The sequence below is a fragment of the Cylas formicarius genome, unplaced genomic scaffold (genome assembly GCF_029955315.1).
Source record: "Cylas formicarius isolate icCylForm1 unplaced genomic scaffold, icCylForm1.1 PGA_scaffold_4__25_contigs__length_36172078, whole genome shotgun sequence".
Taxonomy (NCBI): Eukaryota; Metazoa; Arthropoda; class Insecta; order Coleoptera; family Brentidae; genus Cylas; species Cylas formicarius.
Genome location: NW_026844334.1, coordinates 11,860,026 through 11,877,692, shown reverse-complemented (window position 1 = coordinate 11,877,692; position 17,667 = coordinate 11,860,026). Strand labels below are relative to the sequence as shown.

General features: G+C 33.9%; 2 protein-coding genes across 4 annotated transcripts; one reads left to right on the top strand and one right to left on the bottom strand.

The window, feature by feature from the left end:
* The first annotated feature begins 235 nt into the window (after positions 1–235).
* LOC132700594 (histone-lysine N-methyltransferase EHMT1) lies at positions 236–11,065 on the top strand. 3 transcript variants are annotated; one of them, XR_009618659.1, is made up of 14 exons: positions 236–731; positions 782–958; positions 1,059–1,218; positions 1,278–1,435; positions 1,491–1,681; positions 1,819–1,991; positions 2,673–2,845; positions 2,894–3,126; positions 5,108–5,439; positions 6,993–7,187; positions 7,243–7,502; positions 9,570–9,820; positions 9,895–10,048; positions 10,651–10,785. XR_009618659.1 is itself a non-coding variant. In XM_060668014.1 (14 exons), exons 1-14 carry the CDS (start codon positions 389–391, stop codon positions 10,778–10,780), a joined length of 2,952 nt encoding a protein of 983 aa, XP_060523997.1. In that variant the 5' UTR covers positions 236–388; the 3' UTR covers positions 10,781–11,065. The 3 variants fall into 3 exon arrangements, 2 of the variants coding, with proteins under 2 accessions (XP_060523997.1, XP_060523999.1); XM_060668014.1 differs by having other exon boundaries at positions 9,873–10,048; positions 10,651–11,065; XM_060668016.1 differs by having other exon boundaries at positions 785–958; positions 9,873–10,048; positions 10,651–11,064.
* A 36-nt stretch (positions 11,066–11,101) lies between these two features.
* On the bottom strand, positions 11,102–17,032 carry LOC132700595 (carbohydrate sulfotransferase 5-like). The gene is made up of 3 exons (XM_060668017.1): positions 16,108–17,032; positions 14,991–15,170; positions 11,102–14,210 (listed from the first exon to the last, which is right to left on the bottom strand). The coding sequence occupies exons 1-3, from the start codon at positions 16,773–16,775 to the stop codon at positions 13,895–13,897; spliced, it is 1,164 nt and encodes a 387-aa protein (XP_060524000.1). The 5' UTR covers positions 16,776–17,032; the 3' UTR covers positions 11,102–13,894.
* Between the last annotated feature and the right edge of the window lie 635 nt (positions 17,033–17,667).

Genomic DNA, 17,667 nt, shown 5'->3' with positions numbered 1-17,667 from the left:
ATTTTATTGGCAACGTTTTAGCAAACTACCCAAAACCAAGTTGGTTTCTTGTTTAACATCCTTGTTTTTTGGAGCTTTATACGTTTTTTTTTTTTGGTACTTGCTGTACATTAGATTACAGGATCCCACATGGTCTTTTCAAGGTTAAGCCACCACCGGAGAGATGGCGACATTATTTTTTTTTCCCAGAAGCACCATCTGCTGACTCCAAACAAAAATTGGTTTTAACATTAATGGTACCTTACCATCAAAGCTAAACCTGTGATGGTTTTTTATTTCTTGCAATTTATTTTTGTAGGGGTGCTAAATTAGAATAAAAACTAGAAGTATGGAATTAGAACCAGTATCAAAAAATAAATTGCTGACCAGATTGCACCGACTTTGATTTATGGAAATGAATAGAACAGAAGAAGAGATTCACGAAAGAAACAATGACCAACTTTCTGTTAACGATTTGCTGGGTCAGATGAAAACACAATTTAACAAATCGGAGACAATTGATCAATCGGACGAGCAAGCAAGTAATACAGAAAATAATTCTCAAGTGAATGCAGATCTAAAAGAATTTGAGAACTTTGAGAAATTTATCCTGGAATCCACAAATGGGAATGCTCCAGAAAATATTGAACCCAGAACAGCAGAGATACAAGTTTCCAATCACTATAAAGAAGATGCTTTAATAAAAAAAGAACTTAGATCACCAGATCCTGTCCTTATTTATAAAAAAAAAGGTATTCTTCGGATTTTGGCTTAGGTGGTTATTTATTTTTTTGTAATTTAGTAGAGATGAAAGATAGTAATAAATCTACATTGAAACGATCCTCAAGGCGGAGATCTACCAAAGGAAGTGGGTCGATTCTGCAGAGTGCTATAGCCCGCAAGGAGAAATCTTACATTGACTGCAGTAAACCACAACGTCTGACAAAACGGATAAGATCCAAAATTAAAGTTGTGGAGGGTAACTCTTTTTTGAAATGAGATTAAACTTGGCATGTTCTGTGTCATATAATTTTAATTGACTAATAAATTGGCTCTAACTGTTTGAATTTATTTTTTAGAAAGATCAAGAAGAAACTTGGTTACCAAAAGACTTAAAAGCGGCAAGACTGTTAAAAACTTTAAATCATTCAGCGACAACGAAACGGAAACAGATTATAATGAAAGTCATTCTCAACAATTGGAGCCAAATTTAAGGAGGTCTGAAAGAATTTCATCAAGGTATGCTCTTCATATTTTACCTTAATAACTTAAATAATGTTTATTGCTTTATTATACAGTGACAGTAAAGATGAAAAAACTAAATCCATTAAAGAATTGTCCCTGACGAAGGATCCTGACCTTGAAAAGAAAATCTCAATATCAGAAGAGTTTCTCAAATCTAGGTTATGTCGTTGTACAGAGAATAATAATTTATTTATGAATACAGCAGAAAATGGTATGCTCTGTGATATATGAAACTGTCACGTCTCCATAAATTGGATGCATTTTAGAATCTGCATACTGCACGGCCATTGACAGTATTGACGACAAGCTAATAGGCTGTAGTAAACTGGTAGATTGTCTCTCAACACCCATATTGCGCCCTTCTCAGAGGGTACCCTATGGACTGCTATGTGATTTACATAAGAATAGACTGATTAGGCACAATTGTTGTCCCACTTGTGGAATTTTTTGCACTCAGGTACAAACCTTTTTTTTTTAGTTTCTTTATTTTCAACATTTAAAATCCCTAAAACATGATTCATTCATTGGTTCTGTAGTATAAATTGTACCTCCTTCTTTATCGTGTATTTCCTAAGAATGTTTTTATGGTTTTAGGGTCAATTTATGGAATGCGAATTGAAGCACCAGTATCACAAAGACTGTCGGCTGAGTGTGGGTCAGTCGGAACGTTGTCCGCACTGTGGATCTTTCGCGCCATGCACCGAAATTTTTATCACAATGCACACAACTAAAAAACCCATATTTTTGCCCACACAAAGATCTCACGAGTAAGTAGACCCCCCTGTCAAGTTTTGTTAACCTTTTTTTTTAAATAAATTATTTAGCAATTTTTAATTTGTTTTATTCATTTAAAGGGTTTTAAATGCTACTTGGATTTATTTTATAGAAAATAATATAAAAGCTACAGGAAGTAACAAAAAATAAAATGATTATATGTGGATAAAAATCAACTTCTTTTATTTTATGATTATTTTATTGATGGTAAACCCATCAATTTTTGAAGTTGGAATTGGAAGTAAAACTGCTTGAGGACTTATTGTATTTGCTTTTAATAAATTCGCGGAAATTTCAGTAAGTCTGTTAATAAAACTAGTTATGTAAACACGCAGCTGTAAAGGTAATTTGACATTTCAAATGTCACAACTGTTCCATCCTTACCTGGATATATGGTTGCATCTAAGTGACCAGATCTGTAGAAACCATTAGAACTGACATTAATTATTAATACTATCAGAAAAAAATCGAAATTTTTCTTGGCAAACTTGTCTCCAAGGCGTTTAAAATCACTTTGCCGGGTTTATAGTTTTTACGAGACCGCAAATCACTTTGCCGGGTGTATAGTTTTTACGAGACTGCGCGTGTTGCTGTCAATGGACACATTCTGACAGTCGATATAGGTAGCGTTCTTTAAATTTAAACGGACTGTCGCTTAACGTTTTTTATTGCAGCTCCTCCTCCAAAATGTCATTCGAACCTAGCAGAGCGTCTCCACCCAAGACGGATGATGTTCCCGATACTTTGCAGCTTTCGTTAATGGACTGCAGCCAAAACGATTGCAACGAACAAGATCTCCTCGAAGCCATCGCTGACGGCGACGAAGGCAAAGTTATTGCAACTATAGGTATAATATCAGCTATGTCGTAGATGTGGCTAACGAAATTCTATCTAGAAAAAGGATCGATCGACGTCAATTCAAAGTTTCCGGAATTGAATGATGGGACACTCTTACATTTTGCTTCACGCAGAGGCAACAAAGCGATCGTTGATTTATTGATTTCGGCACGAATTGAAATCGACGTGTTCGACCAGGAGCAAAACACGGCGCTGATGCTGGCGATCGTGGAGCGCAACAACGACATTGCGCAGTATCTGATACAGGCCGGAGCAGACATAACCTTAAAGGTAATTGCAAAACAAGCTTCGCGCAGATTTTATATCAGCACAAAAATAGAGCAGTTGTTTTGCAGTCCGATATCTATTTTGTGTGGGTTTATTATGTTTTTATAGTTATGCTCAGGGGTGTGTTGAGATTAGGATATCCAGGCAAGGTCCAGCGCAGGGCGTGGTTGACTGTCTAAACAATGCGAGAGCCATCGATACGCCAGAACAAGACCTAACCTATCCAATCTTTGGGGATCGAGTTGCAAGTTGCAATAATAGTTAAAAAAAAAACTATTTGATGAATGCGCCAGTGATACTGTATTAATAATTTGCTATTCGACACTTATGAGAGTGATTCATGTTCAAACTATCAGCATGTATTGCTTTTAGTTAATTTAGCAGCTGCAAGTGAACAAGAAACTTCGATATAATAATTTTTTAAATAGAATTGATTATGAAGAAGTTAATGAAGACTTTCAAAGACATTTTAGGTATGCCACTTAATATTTATAGCAGACAGAATGGGCATTGTCAATGCTCAATTTTATATATTATATATTACACGCACCTGAGGAGGGCCGAAACATAAAATCAAGCATTGACATAACCTATTCAGTGTCCAATAATGTAACATGGTTATTATAGGGAATGAGCGTAGGGAAATAATAGCAAGGAATTTAAATTTAAATTATGTAGGTCTTAAGAATCCAAATAAAAAGGTTAAAACCATATTTTTCCTGATTTCAATTAAAAAAAAAATTAATGTTACATTAAATTTTTAAAAGTTCCCTTCTAATTGAAGAGTCTTTATAACTTTTCTAAATTTCCGAGGAGAGTAATACTGAATTTAAAGAAATATGTACCAGGTAGTCCAAGTTGGACATTTAGAGGTTCTTGAACGATGATATCAAGATGTGGTCACAAAACCGAAAGTTTTATATCAAAATATGGTTTAACCTAGCAATAAGTCAATGACAAGCGACAACTTTGTATTAGGAAATTAGAGTAACAGAATTACAATTTAAAATCTAAAACGACGGAAAATGTTACCAAGATTATTTTTTTGAAACACCTAAAAAAGAAAAGGTATATATATCTAGCTAACTGGAAAATAAAATTTTCATAAAATATTTTGTCGAAATAAAAACTATTTTTCTCACTAGCCCTGTTATTATTTTTGCCGTTAAAAATGTTAAATATGTTTTTCTTGATACCTTTGTTCGCCTCTTTTTTCCTCATTAGATTTTTTGATAGTTTTGTAAACATTTGTTTGTGTTTTGGAGCAGGATTTTCTTTGTTTCATTTTTTCTATAACATTTTTAGAATATATCTGTATGTTCTCGCACTGATCTTATCAGTATTTTTCAAAAATTTCATCCAACTCCTCACATAGGCAAACGTAATTCGTTTTAATCCAGTATTCTTGTCTGACATGCTGTCTCTAAATTTCATCGACTTTGCCTTTAAATGTTTATTTTTGCATTAATCGGAAGTGTTATTTGTTTCGGCTCTTTTGAAACTATCCCCCAGTCTTTATTATTTTTTATTGTTGTGATTTTAAATAAATTTTGATTTTCTTTAAATAAATGAATTAGCTTTAGAATATTTTCTCAATCCTATTGTGCGGCGGTATTTTCATATTTTCGTCATAAACTAGATTTCCACATTCACCCGTAGCAAAGTTGTGAGAGTGGGTGGCCCATTCTCTCCATTTTAATTTAAACAAATAGGTTAGAGAACAATTATTGAAGTGCACATGTGGCACAATTTTTATCTACCTATTTCGTAGGATGCAAAATTTAGACCGCTATCTGAACCCAATTAATTTTAACTTACTGCAAGTTCAATCTGGAACGACCAGGGCACACCCGGACGACACCTGACATTCAATCTGAACACACCCCAGCTGATTGCAATTCTTTATCTGCGTCTGTGCGATTTCCGCAGTAGACATTGAGTTTGGAATTTGCTGATTTGCGAAAAATTGTTTTTAATTATTAAGGGAACGGACGGCATGACGGCCCTTCACGTAGCTGCGAAGTGCGGCAACACGGAAGCCTGCGAACTATTGCTGCGAGCTGGTTTCGGTATTCGAAACTTCGTCAACTTTCAGGACGACGGCGGGTGGACGCCTTTAGTTTGGGCGTGCGAAAATGGTCACGCTGACGCCGTCAAATATCTAATGTTGAATGGGGCGGACGTGCTATTGAGGGACGTGGAACAGAATTCGGCGATTCACTGGGCCGCATTCGGTGGCAGCACTGAAATAGTAGAACTGCTTTTGAACTGGGGATGCGACGTCGACGCTATGAACGTTCATGGCGACACTCCGCTGTGAGTAATTTTTTAACGAGTTTGTTTTAGTATGTTTATATAGATATGGCAATATTAGGGTATTTTTGATTTACGAGATGTGTTCAAAAAGTAAGGTGACTTTTAAGTTTTATCAAAGAGTATTTATTTATCAAAATTAATGTTGTCTCCTTCAAAGCAATCGCGCCCAGATATCATACACTTGTGCCAAGGTTTTTTCCAATCTTCGAAGCACTTCTGGTAAACACTTTCTGGTATAGCCTTGAGACTGTATTGCATTTTTTACACAAATTTTTTTATGCAAATTCTATGTTCCATTTTTTTTCTACAGCAGAAAATCGCCTAGCACACAAAATTGTAGCAACACAACAAAAAAATATATCGAAAATCGAATGTTCTTAACCCGCCCAGCTTACGTTTTGAACACATCTCGTATAATTTATTTTGCAGCATCTTCGGTAGCATCAAAAATCAGAAAGTTTGTTAAAAAAATAACTTCAGTTTTTTTAGCCAAAATCACAATGACTTTTTTTGGTTTTATAGAATTCTTAATTATCAAAGTCAGGTTAATATTGATAATATATTTTTTTGGAAAATGTTCTTTGAAAATAATTAATTTTGGCGATAGCTTTTCCGCTAGATGGTTCTTCTATTTTCCTTTCTTTTTAATTATTTCTAAGTTTGTAATAAATCCTAAAGAACTGAGCAAACCCTTTTTTTTAATGCTGTTTTGTCGTCTAACGTTGGATTCAGTTTTTTGTACGTGACTGAATCATTTGTGGAGAGTTTCATGTCATATTAATATTTCATGTCAAATAATATACTTGTCAGAGTTATGTGAGATCGACTTTAAAATACTCGCAAACGGCATCGAAAAATACAGTTTTATTTAATAAACGTTTGATATTTCACAGGTTGATTTCTGAAGTATTCTCAGTGAAAAAGTCGCTATAAAAGTATAGCCTCCTTATTTCGCTTTCGAGATACAGGGTGGCAAAGTCTTATTTTAGGTTGTTGTCTGCGTTATTTCCTAAATAATGCATATTTATGATCGAGAATTGGTGACGCGTTTGTGAATCTGTTTTCAATTTAGTTCTTACTAGTAGGGGGCGCTACCTACAAGTCTCTTCTCACCTCACCCTGTGAAATGTCGGACATTTATTAAATGACACCCTGTATATTTTTATAAATTTGCGGTAAATTCTTCTGCAAAAATACGTGCAAATCTAACCAAAGCTTTTAATTTGATTATAATTTATTTTTATTAAAACGTTTAATTAATTTAATTAAACAACTTTGTTGCTAAAAACTAATTTTTTGAAGCTTCAATTATTTGAACTTTAATTAATTATGATTTTCGTGATACAAAAAATCGAAGCGAACTAACCAACAAAACATTAAAGATAAAGTAGAAAAAATACACCTAACGTGGTGGAAACGAATTGTTTCCTTCCAAAACAATTACTGAGAATGTATTTCCAAACGGTTAACGCATAGTTCTTATCTGAAAAATGGTGATATAGGGCACTACAACTAAAATAAAGATATCTACATGTTTTTGCTCATTTAATTAGGCACTTGAGCGCGCGGGAGGACAAATCGGAATGTGTCACCCTTCTTCTGTCGAGGAGAGCAAACGTAATCCTGACCAACAAAAACAACGAGACCCCATTAGAATGCGTTCCCCGAGACGGGTCAAGTTACAACGCTATAGCTTTAAACGTTCGTTTACAGCCTAGTTTTCCGAAAAAGTCTCCACTCTTGACAAAGTGAGTTGCAGATTAGTTGATTGCTTCAACTCTCAATCAATGGGTTTTTTTATAGCGACATCTCGCGGGGTAGAGAACAAAATCCGATTCAATGCGTGAACGAAGTCGACGACGAATGCGAGCCTAGAGACTATTTTTACGTACGAAAAATTTGTTCATCCTCTCCCAACGTTACAGTGGACACGAACATGGCGAAGGTTCAGTTGTGTTCGTGTGAAGATCGGTGTATGTCTACCGAATGCAATTGTAGCAGACTTTCGACGCATAGATGGTATGAAGCGGATGGAAAGTTGATACCAGAGTTTAATTTTGTCGGTAAATAAAGTCTTTATTCGGGTTTGTGCCATTCTAGAACTGTCCAGAGTGTGCGCAGTCGACTTTTTTTTTGGTAATATTCGTTTGCTTGTACTAACCACTAAAAAGGAGAGAACTGATTTAATTGTTCAAAAATTGATTCTATGGCTAATTGAGGTTACATTCAAATACATTTTTCTTAATAAAAATATTTAGACATCGAAAGGGCCTTGGAATCAATCTTCTTCTTTAGGTGTCTTATTAATTACTTAAGGTTGGCGACAATGGCAACAAACTCCTCTCTATTCCTTGTCGTTCTCAATAGGGTGGATGAGTCTAATCTTGTCCACTCTCTTAAGTTGTTAAGCCATTAACATTCTCGACTTTCGGCCCTCTATCATTCCTTCCATGAATAGTCTCAATAGTTGATATTCTCTGTCTGTTCTTATCATTCTTATAACATTCTCATTTGTCATTAGTTTTGGTTAGTTTATGTTAGTCTATGGAATCTTCAAAAGTCTGCGAAAGACCCGCATTTCAAATCTTTCCAGTCGTCCCTGTTCTCTAATTCTTGTTGAAGTATAGACTCATAGTAAATGTTAAATAAAAGAGGTGAGAGAATACACCCATGTCGTACACCTCGTCTTATTGGTGTTTCTGACGATACGATGTCACCAAACCGAACGAAGTCAGTCTGTTCCCAATATAAATTTTTTATTAGTTTAATGTGTGTGTGTTTTTCTCTCGAATATATCTTGCCCATTCGTCTTGAATTTCTTCCAGGTCTGTAATTATCTCATTATTTTCTGTTTTGAGGAATTTGGTCTGCTATACTTTTTTCCTTGTCCCTGTAATTCTCTTAACTAGTTTATATATATTAAACTGATCATGCTTCTCTTGTAGTTCCTCTAGTTCCATGGACTTGTGATAAATAAGTGAGCGGTCTATTTAGCAGCAGAGTTATTTCAGTTACAAAATAATATTTAAATATTTTAATAGACTCACCTTTTGCCTGGAGTTGTTAGGTTTTTTTTATGAACGTGTTAAACAATAAGCCAAAAACCGGATTTGAATTAATTTCATCAGCGCAAGCTTCTACTGTTGCTTTTTGAACATTTTCCCCATTTCTTTATAAAAGAGTCTGTGCCAAGTACAGGTTTACACTTCCAATTGCCATCTTTCGCGATTTCGACTTTATTTACATATTTCATTAAGGTTAAACCAATAAGTTTAAGAAAACAAACGCTTTGCGCCGATTTTTACGCACAAATTATAAATTATTTTGTAATCAATATGGCTGTTAACATGTTGCAAAATTTTCATGAAAAAATACATAGTGTCTAACGGGCTTTGCATTCATTATTCATCGCCATCATCCGCCCACCTCTTGCATCCACTGTTTCCCGCCGTTTTTCTCGGTCGTCTTCCCATCTTGTTGGGGGTCTATCCCGATTTCTCTTATTTTCCAATCTTTTGATCCACCTATTGTCGCTCAAGCGCGCCATATGAACAGCCCATCTCCATTTGCCTTGGATAGTTTTTGTATGACATCTGTTATTTTAGTTTTGTGTCTCACTAGCCTGTTTGGTACCATGTCTCTTCTTGTAATTCCCAACATTGCTCTTTCAATTTTTCTTTGATTTACTCTCAACTTATCTCAGGACTTTTTAATCAACGTAAGCGTATCCGAGCCATATGTGATTTGGTGATGAATTTAATAAAATTAATTTTAAAACCTACTTTTTAGTTGTTTAATCATTTGGAGGATATCATTTGAACTTTCTGCTGTAATGACAATATCATGATGATAATATTCATTATTTATATTAACGAAATTTTCTTAAAAGTCCTGAGAATGCAAAAGCTGAGACAAAATCAATACCGCCGATTTTAACAAACCTACACTCTTATCATTTTATGATATTTCACTCTTGTCGTTAATCTTCTTTTTCTTGGACCGTTCTGTCGTACAAGTAATTAATTAGGCTCACGTGATAAAGTGCACACCTAGTTCTGCGCAAGTCAAAAACTGGATTGAGAACCCACAATATCCACAAATGGCATCGTAAAATCATAGAATTATTTTAGACGCGCCACTAATCTTTGAATGCAACGAACTATGCTCGTGTAACGCCATAACGTGCGTTAACAGAGTACTGCAAAAAGGGTCGACGCACCGGTTTCAACTGTTCAAAACTGCCGCCAAAGGGTGGGGTGTAAAGACCCTTAATGCGATTTCCAAAGGCAGTTACGTGTGCGAATACGTTGGCGAAATCCTAACCGACAAGGAAGCTGACCGCAGGGAAGACGACACTTACTTATTTGACCTTGACAATAGGGTAAGTTTGGCCTACGTATGACGTGGGGTTCGCTCGATTCGCACCTTTTTAGGAGAACGATTCGTTTTGCGTAGATGCCAAGTTTTACGGCAACGTTGCCCGGTTCGTAAACCATTCCTGTAATCCGAATTTGCACTCGATCAAAGTTTTCGTGGATCATCAAGACAACAGGTTTCCTCGAATCGGTCTGTTCGCCAAATGCGACATCATGGCTGGAGAGGAGCTCAGGTAAATAACTTTCACTGTTTATCCAAAGGAGACTCGATACAAGCACTTAAAGTTTACAGAGCCAAGAGCGTATTAAAAATTGCTTACTTATAAAAGAAGTTAACAGCTATTTCATTATTTTACATAACAGCCTATATTACCTGGGTTTTGAATTCCGGTGAAAAAATACTAACAAGCTCTACATACATTTATATACAATAAAGAAAAAGAGAAACTTAATTCACACTTTAAGACTTATGTTTATAATAACATTTTGCATTACTTTTAAAATTTATATCAACTGAAGTTATGTGACAATAGTTTACATTACAAAACTACATACATTGATATAAAGAAAAAGAGAAATTGAATTGCATACTTTAAGACCCTGTGTCTTAATAACTAAGAGTTTTTCGACTTATGTTGATAAGAACATTTTGCCTTAATTTTAAAATTTACATCAACTGAAGTTATGTGTCAAAAAACTGAAGTAAATATAGTAGAAATGCCAATTAATTCACAATTTTTTCTATCGCATTCAGATTCCTAGACAATTGTATCCTTGACTTGTGGAGTCTCCTTTGGATAAAGTGTTATCATTCTTTACTTTATGTTGCTTTTAGCTTTGATTACGGCGACAAGTTCTGGTTAGTGAAATACAAATTGTTTACTTGTGAATGTGGCGCAAGTAACTGTAAGTATTCAAGCGAAGCAATACAGGCAACTTTGGAGAAATATCTCGAATCTTCCTAGGAATGTAGCTCCGTATGATTATTATGTAGTCATATCAATCATGGTTACCTCGCCTAATTTGATTTGAAATTACATTGATTTTTTAGGCGGAAAATCACTGTCTCCATAAAATAAGTATCCATATCACATAGGGCTTAAGCTTAAGCCAAAAAAACGACAAAAAGCATAGACTCAGTACAAATAGGGGACTTGTTTTAAGTATCTAGTCATTTTTTCATGTTTACTTTTTATATTGTTTTTACTCCAGTAAATGTTTATACTCTGGACCGTGGTTTTTTTTATTGTTGCCTATGGAGCTAAATAGTCGTTTAGGAATAAGGAAGTTAAAATACTTGCAAACAAGTCAAAAACTTTATTTTAAATACTGATCGTAAAATGACGCATTGTTCGTTGTTGACTGACAACATGCCAAAATTATTACAATAAAAATGTTTAATTGACCCCGAGACGAACATAACATGGAGACAATGTCATACCTCAGCGAGATATTAGAAATTATGTAATAAATTGTAACAATGTTTTGTAATAAATAGGTAGAGTTCTCCAAAAGATATACCGTTTTTACAACCTTTTATGGTATTGACTTCGGAATGAGTTTAAGACCCGCCTATTATAAAGCGGCAGGGACCATCATTTTCATAAGCCAGGGCAGTATTTAAGATGTTAGCCGACAAGAACTGTGCCGGGCGGGCTGTTGTATTTTAAGAGTAGGATTTAAAAATAATAATGGATTTTTCACTCCATGGACTAATAATATTCGAGGAATCTCACCTGTGAAACAAATCCGTCAGCTTTCAGTATTTGTATGCATGAATTACCGAAGTACGGTTCTGGAAAGTCATTTTGGAATTACGAATCTATTTATTGAATTTTACAAAGAGAAACCCAGCGAGGAAGGCCTGCCGTTAGACCTTCACGAAAATTTACACACAAAGTTAAATACGATTATGTCGTAAAAACGGTATAACGTTTGATGACCTCTGCTGGTATGCAATTTCATTTTTAAATTTCCAAAGGGTTGAACTTGTGGGTTTTCACTAAAATTTCATTATCAAATGCAATGATATAATCAAGTTAGTATAATTCTTTGAAAATTCCATAATTAATTTTTGTAGACATGAGAAATAGCAGAACTATTTTTAGCAATATTGAAATTGTTATATTATGCAAATCTGCGAGAAACTTGTGAGAAATCACATTTTCCATGTTATTTCCCCTCGATCGACCACTAAATGAGTTTTGCTACTATCTAACAAAGCAATGGCACCATCAATATCTCTCAAATGCACATATTAGAGGTGTTCAAAGAAAAACGCCATAAAAATAAAACTGCCTAAAATCAGTCAATATAAATTTATATAAATAAAAAATATTTGTATAAATGGCTGCGGTGTATAAACTAATCTTTATTTAAGTGCACTCGGTATTATTTCTAAATCAGAAATAAACGTTTTATATTAGTTAACAAGGTGAAAATCATTTCTGAGCATAACAACAATAATAACTGCATCAATCGAGTGTATTTTTTAACTCAGTGCCCGAAGTGAACGATATTAAGCATCCCAATTAAGTTATCAATTGATATGTGAATTTAAAGCTACTGCAATGCGTTCATGTTTGTATGTATCACCAAGATTATAAATATAATACCCAAAATTGCGGAAATATTTTTAATATTGCACCCTTGAAAATAACAAATATGTCACATTATTACGAGACATAGGTTGCCAATAAAGTATTCGTACATCTACTTACTGAAGAAAAGAAATTTTAACAACACCGTCGACTGTTCCACACTTAATTTACACTCACTCGTTACCTCAGTTGTCATTAAAATTAAATTAAATATCTCTAATATAAAGTTTAAAGCTTCCTCTATAATATCGTAAATCAAGATCTGATAGGCAAGAAAACAAGGTAACAGAGTTCTATACCAAAAAACAATATCAAATTTTTGATGTTTACAACTACCCAAACTACTACTTTGGCACAGATTTATCAAGACCACATGTGAATAACTATTTCAAATACATATTTTTTATAGTACTTATTTGTTTGTACCTACTATTAATTAATTAAACAATGCATGTACTTATTACAATATATGAATTGTTTATATGCTAGTTTTATTTTTTTTTTAAAGACATTAGTCAAATTATTTTGTTGCGAAATTTATTCTTTTGGGCATTTTTTGTTCATTATCTCTAAGAAATTATTTTTTAAAAGACAATAAATAAAGCAAATTGAGTAAAGCTGATTTATTAATTAGGTGCTTTGATTTAATTCTGAATGACACTTAAAAGTAATTAAAAGTATTTTCAAGTAAAAAATAACTATTCTAGTGTTCGAGAAATAGTTCTAAAATACTGAGAAGTCCAGTAATGAAAAGAGAAGATGAATTAATAAAGCAAACAAATTTATTTAAATATACAAATTGCGTTAAATAGTGCAATGAATTTTAATAAAATAAAAATCTATTTCATTTATAGGCAGCAGACATATGGCCTTGTTTTTCTATTAGATAAGATCACATCAGTGCATTGTGAGGATATAAAATTAAAAGTCATAGTAAACATCTGCTGCTGTACCTGGCTGGTTGAATCTCAACTTCTCAGATATTATAGATATACATGATTTGCAATTGTGCCATCTTTTGATGAGAAAAAATCCGTCTCAACAAAATCTGTGCCACCTATAGGAGACAGGACATATACTATTCCCAATCCTTCGACCTAATCACTGGCTTTTTTATCGCGGGAATATCGGGTGTCCTATGATAATTTTTTGCTGCTCGTGATTTCTCTGTTGTTCAAAAGCAAGAAACGAAAACAATTTTCTTGGCCAGCTATTTCGCCAAAAGTTCATCACGCTTTCATCCTAGTCAAAAATTTAAAATAAAAAAGATTACTCATTTTTTCATTTTGGAGGAAGTGTTTAAAACTTATCCACACCAAAACACATTTTGCAGTACGAAAACTGTACAGAATTGCAGAAACAGCATGCTACCCATACCATAATTTGATCACAGAATTCAAATGAGATTATTGTGCTTCGTGATAGTCGTTCAAGATGCAAACAGGAATGCAGATTTATTAGAATTTCTCGATTGCAGTCTTATTTAATTGTATACGAAGTAAGGGGATTGAAATCGCGAAGCTTGGGCCCTTTCGTCTTAACATAGCCCCACAATTTCATAGCTTCTTCGCAAGTGGCTTCAATCGACTGTATCTCTGTATAGTTTAAGTCGTTTTTCCAATGAAACGGAACGTTCTTGGAGTCCCGGTAAGTGCTGGACACACCACCTACATTCACTGTTGTGTGCGTATCCAGAAACTCCTTAATTTCAGGATGGACGTTGATACCTATCCAGTCGAATAAATCCTGTACGACTTTATAAGGGCTTAACGAAAGATCCTCATATCGAAGAGTCCTAAAGAATAACAATAAAGTAATCCAATGAAATTTGCATATTTGATTACTGACTTAAAATTTGTGAAAACATATTAAAAGATGGTAGATATCAAAAGCCGTCAGATTTTTTTTTACCTAGGCGTTCGTAATATAATTAAAATATTAAAATAAGAGCTGCTTGCTGAAATGTCAGTCCCATTTGATTGCCCCTCGAATCAAAATGTTTGTTTTCTTTACTTAGAATTAATCTTGTTTTTATTAAATTACAAAAAAAGGTAAGATATTTTTTTAAAATGGAGCTGTTAAATTTGTGCGCATTTATAAAAAATTCCTACATTAAAATTTATTGCTCCAGGCGATAACGCGGAAAATAAAATTTGTAGGTAATTATGTTTAGCTCATAATCCTATTATTGCATAACGTCATTAATTCGTTAAAAACAAACTATAAATACGATTTTTATCATTATCGCCAGATCACAGGTATAACAGGAAAATAACATTTCAATTTCAAATTGTATGCAAATATAATATAATTGGCGCCATTTTAAAATTATTACAAATATATTAAAAGGAACAAGAAATGTAGATCTCTAAAATCACAGTTAACAATAAAATACAAAAGAAGTTCTAGTCGAACAAGATACTTCAAAATCTTAAAATTTGCTATAAAAAAGGATTTCAGCTAAACATGTTTTGAAAAAAAAAATGGTTTCGCATTTCACTTTACCGCCGCTCGTCTACGAAAGTTATAAAACACCGTGAATAACAGGAAGAAAACATTAATAATAATCACATACCTGAATCTTCGAGAATACATCTTATTAAATTTGATAGCTGCACTATAGTCTGACACCATGTCGGCACAAAGCAAATCGGGTCGATCACAGTCGGGTTCGCCAGGGCACCAGTCCCGGTGCCTTCTTGATTGCAGAGTTCCTCTGGGATCTCTGACAAGTAGGATTACCTTGGTGTTTAACCTGACACAGGTTAAATACTTTTTATTAGAACAAATCAGTGGTAGCATATTAAACATTTCATAATTAACACCTGCCTCGCAATTTATTCTGTATTTATTTTTTACGCAATTTTCCATTAAACCATGCTGTATACTTGGTGTTTCAAATTCTTAAAACTGGTGTATTCTTAGAAATAAAAAAAAACTACCAGTACTTTTGTAGAAATTAGCGCGGTATTTGCTTCTTCTCAAACCATCTTCAAATTATGTCTTTTTCGCAATTTTATTAAGATTTTTACCTTGTTGGAATTGGCGCGGTATTTGCTTTTTCTCAAACCATCTTCAAATTATGTCTTTTTCGCAATTTTATAAGACTTTTATTGAGATTTTTACCTTGTTGGAATGGTTTATTTAAAAAAAAAACTACAAATAACCGAATGGGAATTCAGCACCGATAACATTATGAGTAGCTATCAAAACTACCTTCTACACCGGTTACAATAGTAAATAAAAAAAAATCGATTACTCCAAACAATTGTAACTCAATTGCAATTTTAACAGTCTACTAAATTATTCACTTTGTGTCCCCTTTTATTAGCGTCCAGCTAAAATAAAGAATGTATATTTCTACCAAAACAGGTTATTAAGAAGCCAAGAATATTTAAAATTCCCTAAATGTCATTGGCATTAACATATATTTCCTACCAGGATACTCATGACTCTTCATTTTGTAGAATCTATACAAAGGCAATGTACCCATATTAAGAGTCAAGGTTGATCTGAACACAACAAAGCTTAATTCGTTGTTCATTTCCTTTATTTTTATTTAACAAAACAAAGTTAATGTGAATGATATTCGCAAATATGTGTCATGTGTAAAATGAATGGCAATTATTACATGGGACAAAGTTTTAAAAAAATGAAAAACATTTCTAGCATTACAAATATAAAATACTAACCTTTTATCACTGAGCAATTCTTCAATGAGTCTTAGCCTAACCCGAACTACTTTCATTGACTGAAAGGGAAACAGCCTACAGAACTCATTTAAAAATGTTGCATTCCAACAGTACTGCGGATAAGCCTCGCACTGAGTCCATAACCTCTTATTGTGAGTAAATAAATAAATATGGGACATTCCAAATGTTAAATAATTTTCTAAATCTGTATAGTCACAGTTGAGCAAATTTTTTAAGGTTTTGATAGCTGTATCAGCATGGGGCGGTCCTCGAATTTGCATGATTCCATAATGCAACAGGGGCTCATAATGATAGTAATTTCCCGGCAGAGAGTTAAGTACGTCTCCCAAGAATGTTGATCCTGATCTCCAAGTTGTTACAATAATTGTTCGAAGTGGCTGGCCTCCTGACAACATTGAAAGTTTGTTGAATGTTTTGTTTGTGACAAATTTGAATACATCGAATTTTCTTTCGAGCCTTAGCCTTTGAGTATCTATAATTTTATCAATGGATATGTCTTCACCTATAACATCCACGTCCTCAAACTCTATTGCTTGGAAATTGTGAGAAATCCGCACTGTGTCAGGCTCCTTAGTACAAAATACTATGAGAAGAAAGCAAATTAAGGCCACAATGGCAATTCCGTATACCCCCTTTTTTCGAACCATTGTCTCTCTATTCTATGAAGTTAGTTGACTCAAAGTTTGAATTAAGACGGTCTGAAAATGCTGCTCCAATTTCATTTTATGTTCTCTTCAAAATTGGTCCTGAAGTATTATCACATTGTCTCACTCTAGATATGCAAAACAATGAACGTCGATGGTCATTGCATATTCACCCCGAATTTTAGAGTTTTTGCTTGGTTTCTAAACTTCGTTAACCTCACACGGAGACAAAATTCGCACTGACCTAAAGTTTACCAATGTCCTCCGTGTACTGCCAGAGAAATAAATGAACACAAAGCCACCCACAGAATCTTGTTAAATATTGGTCAGTTAGTTACTATTGACTTTTAGGCCACTGAGCCATAAAGTGACATTGTCCAATGTATTTTGAAAAAAAGGCGTCACGGTTATGCTAGTCGCGGATAGATGGCACGGAGTTACAATTTCAAATGTTATTTACAGCTTCAATTTTTTTTATATCAAATTGATTTATTACTTTTAGTATTTCATTTGTTAATGTCCATTGTGACATTTTAATATATACATTTTTAGTGGCATTTGATTGTCTAAGGTCATCATTTAATAAGTAATTTATATATATAATTTTCTAATTAATTAATCTCGTTTAGGGGAAAGATAGGCCTATGCAAAGTCCCAAGAGAAAAATAAACCAACTAAACCTTCAATACCTTCTTATTTACCATGTTCAATAACGTAAAGCATTTAACATGTCAGCTGCGTAGGTGCCTGGAAAATTGTGATGTTTGCTTTTATTTATTACCCTTAATAATCGCTCAGATTAATAATTTAGGTCAATATGCCTTAAATAATTCTCTAAAGTAATCCATTGAAATCGAAGGAGACATACAAGCAATACGGCCCTGCGCGAAAATTC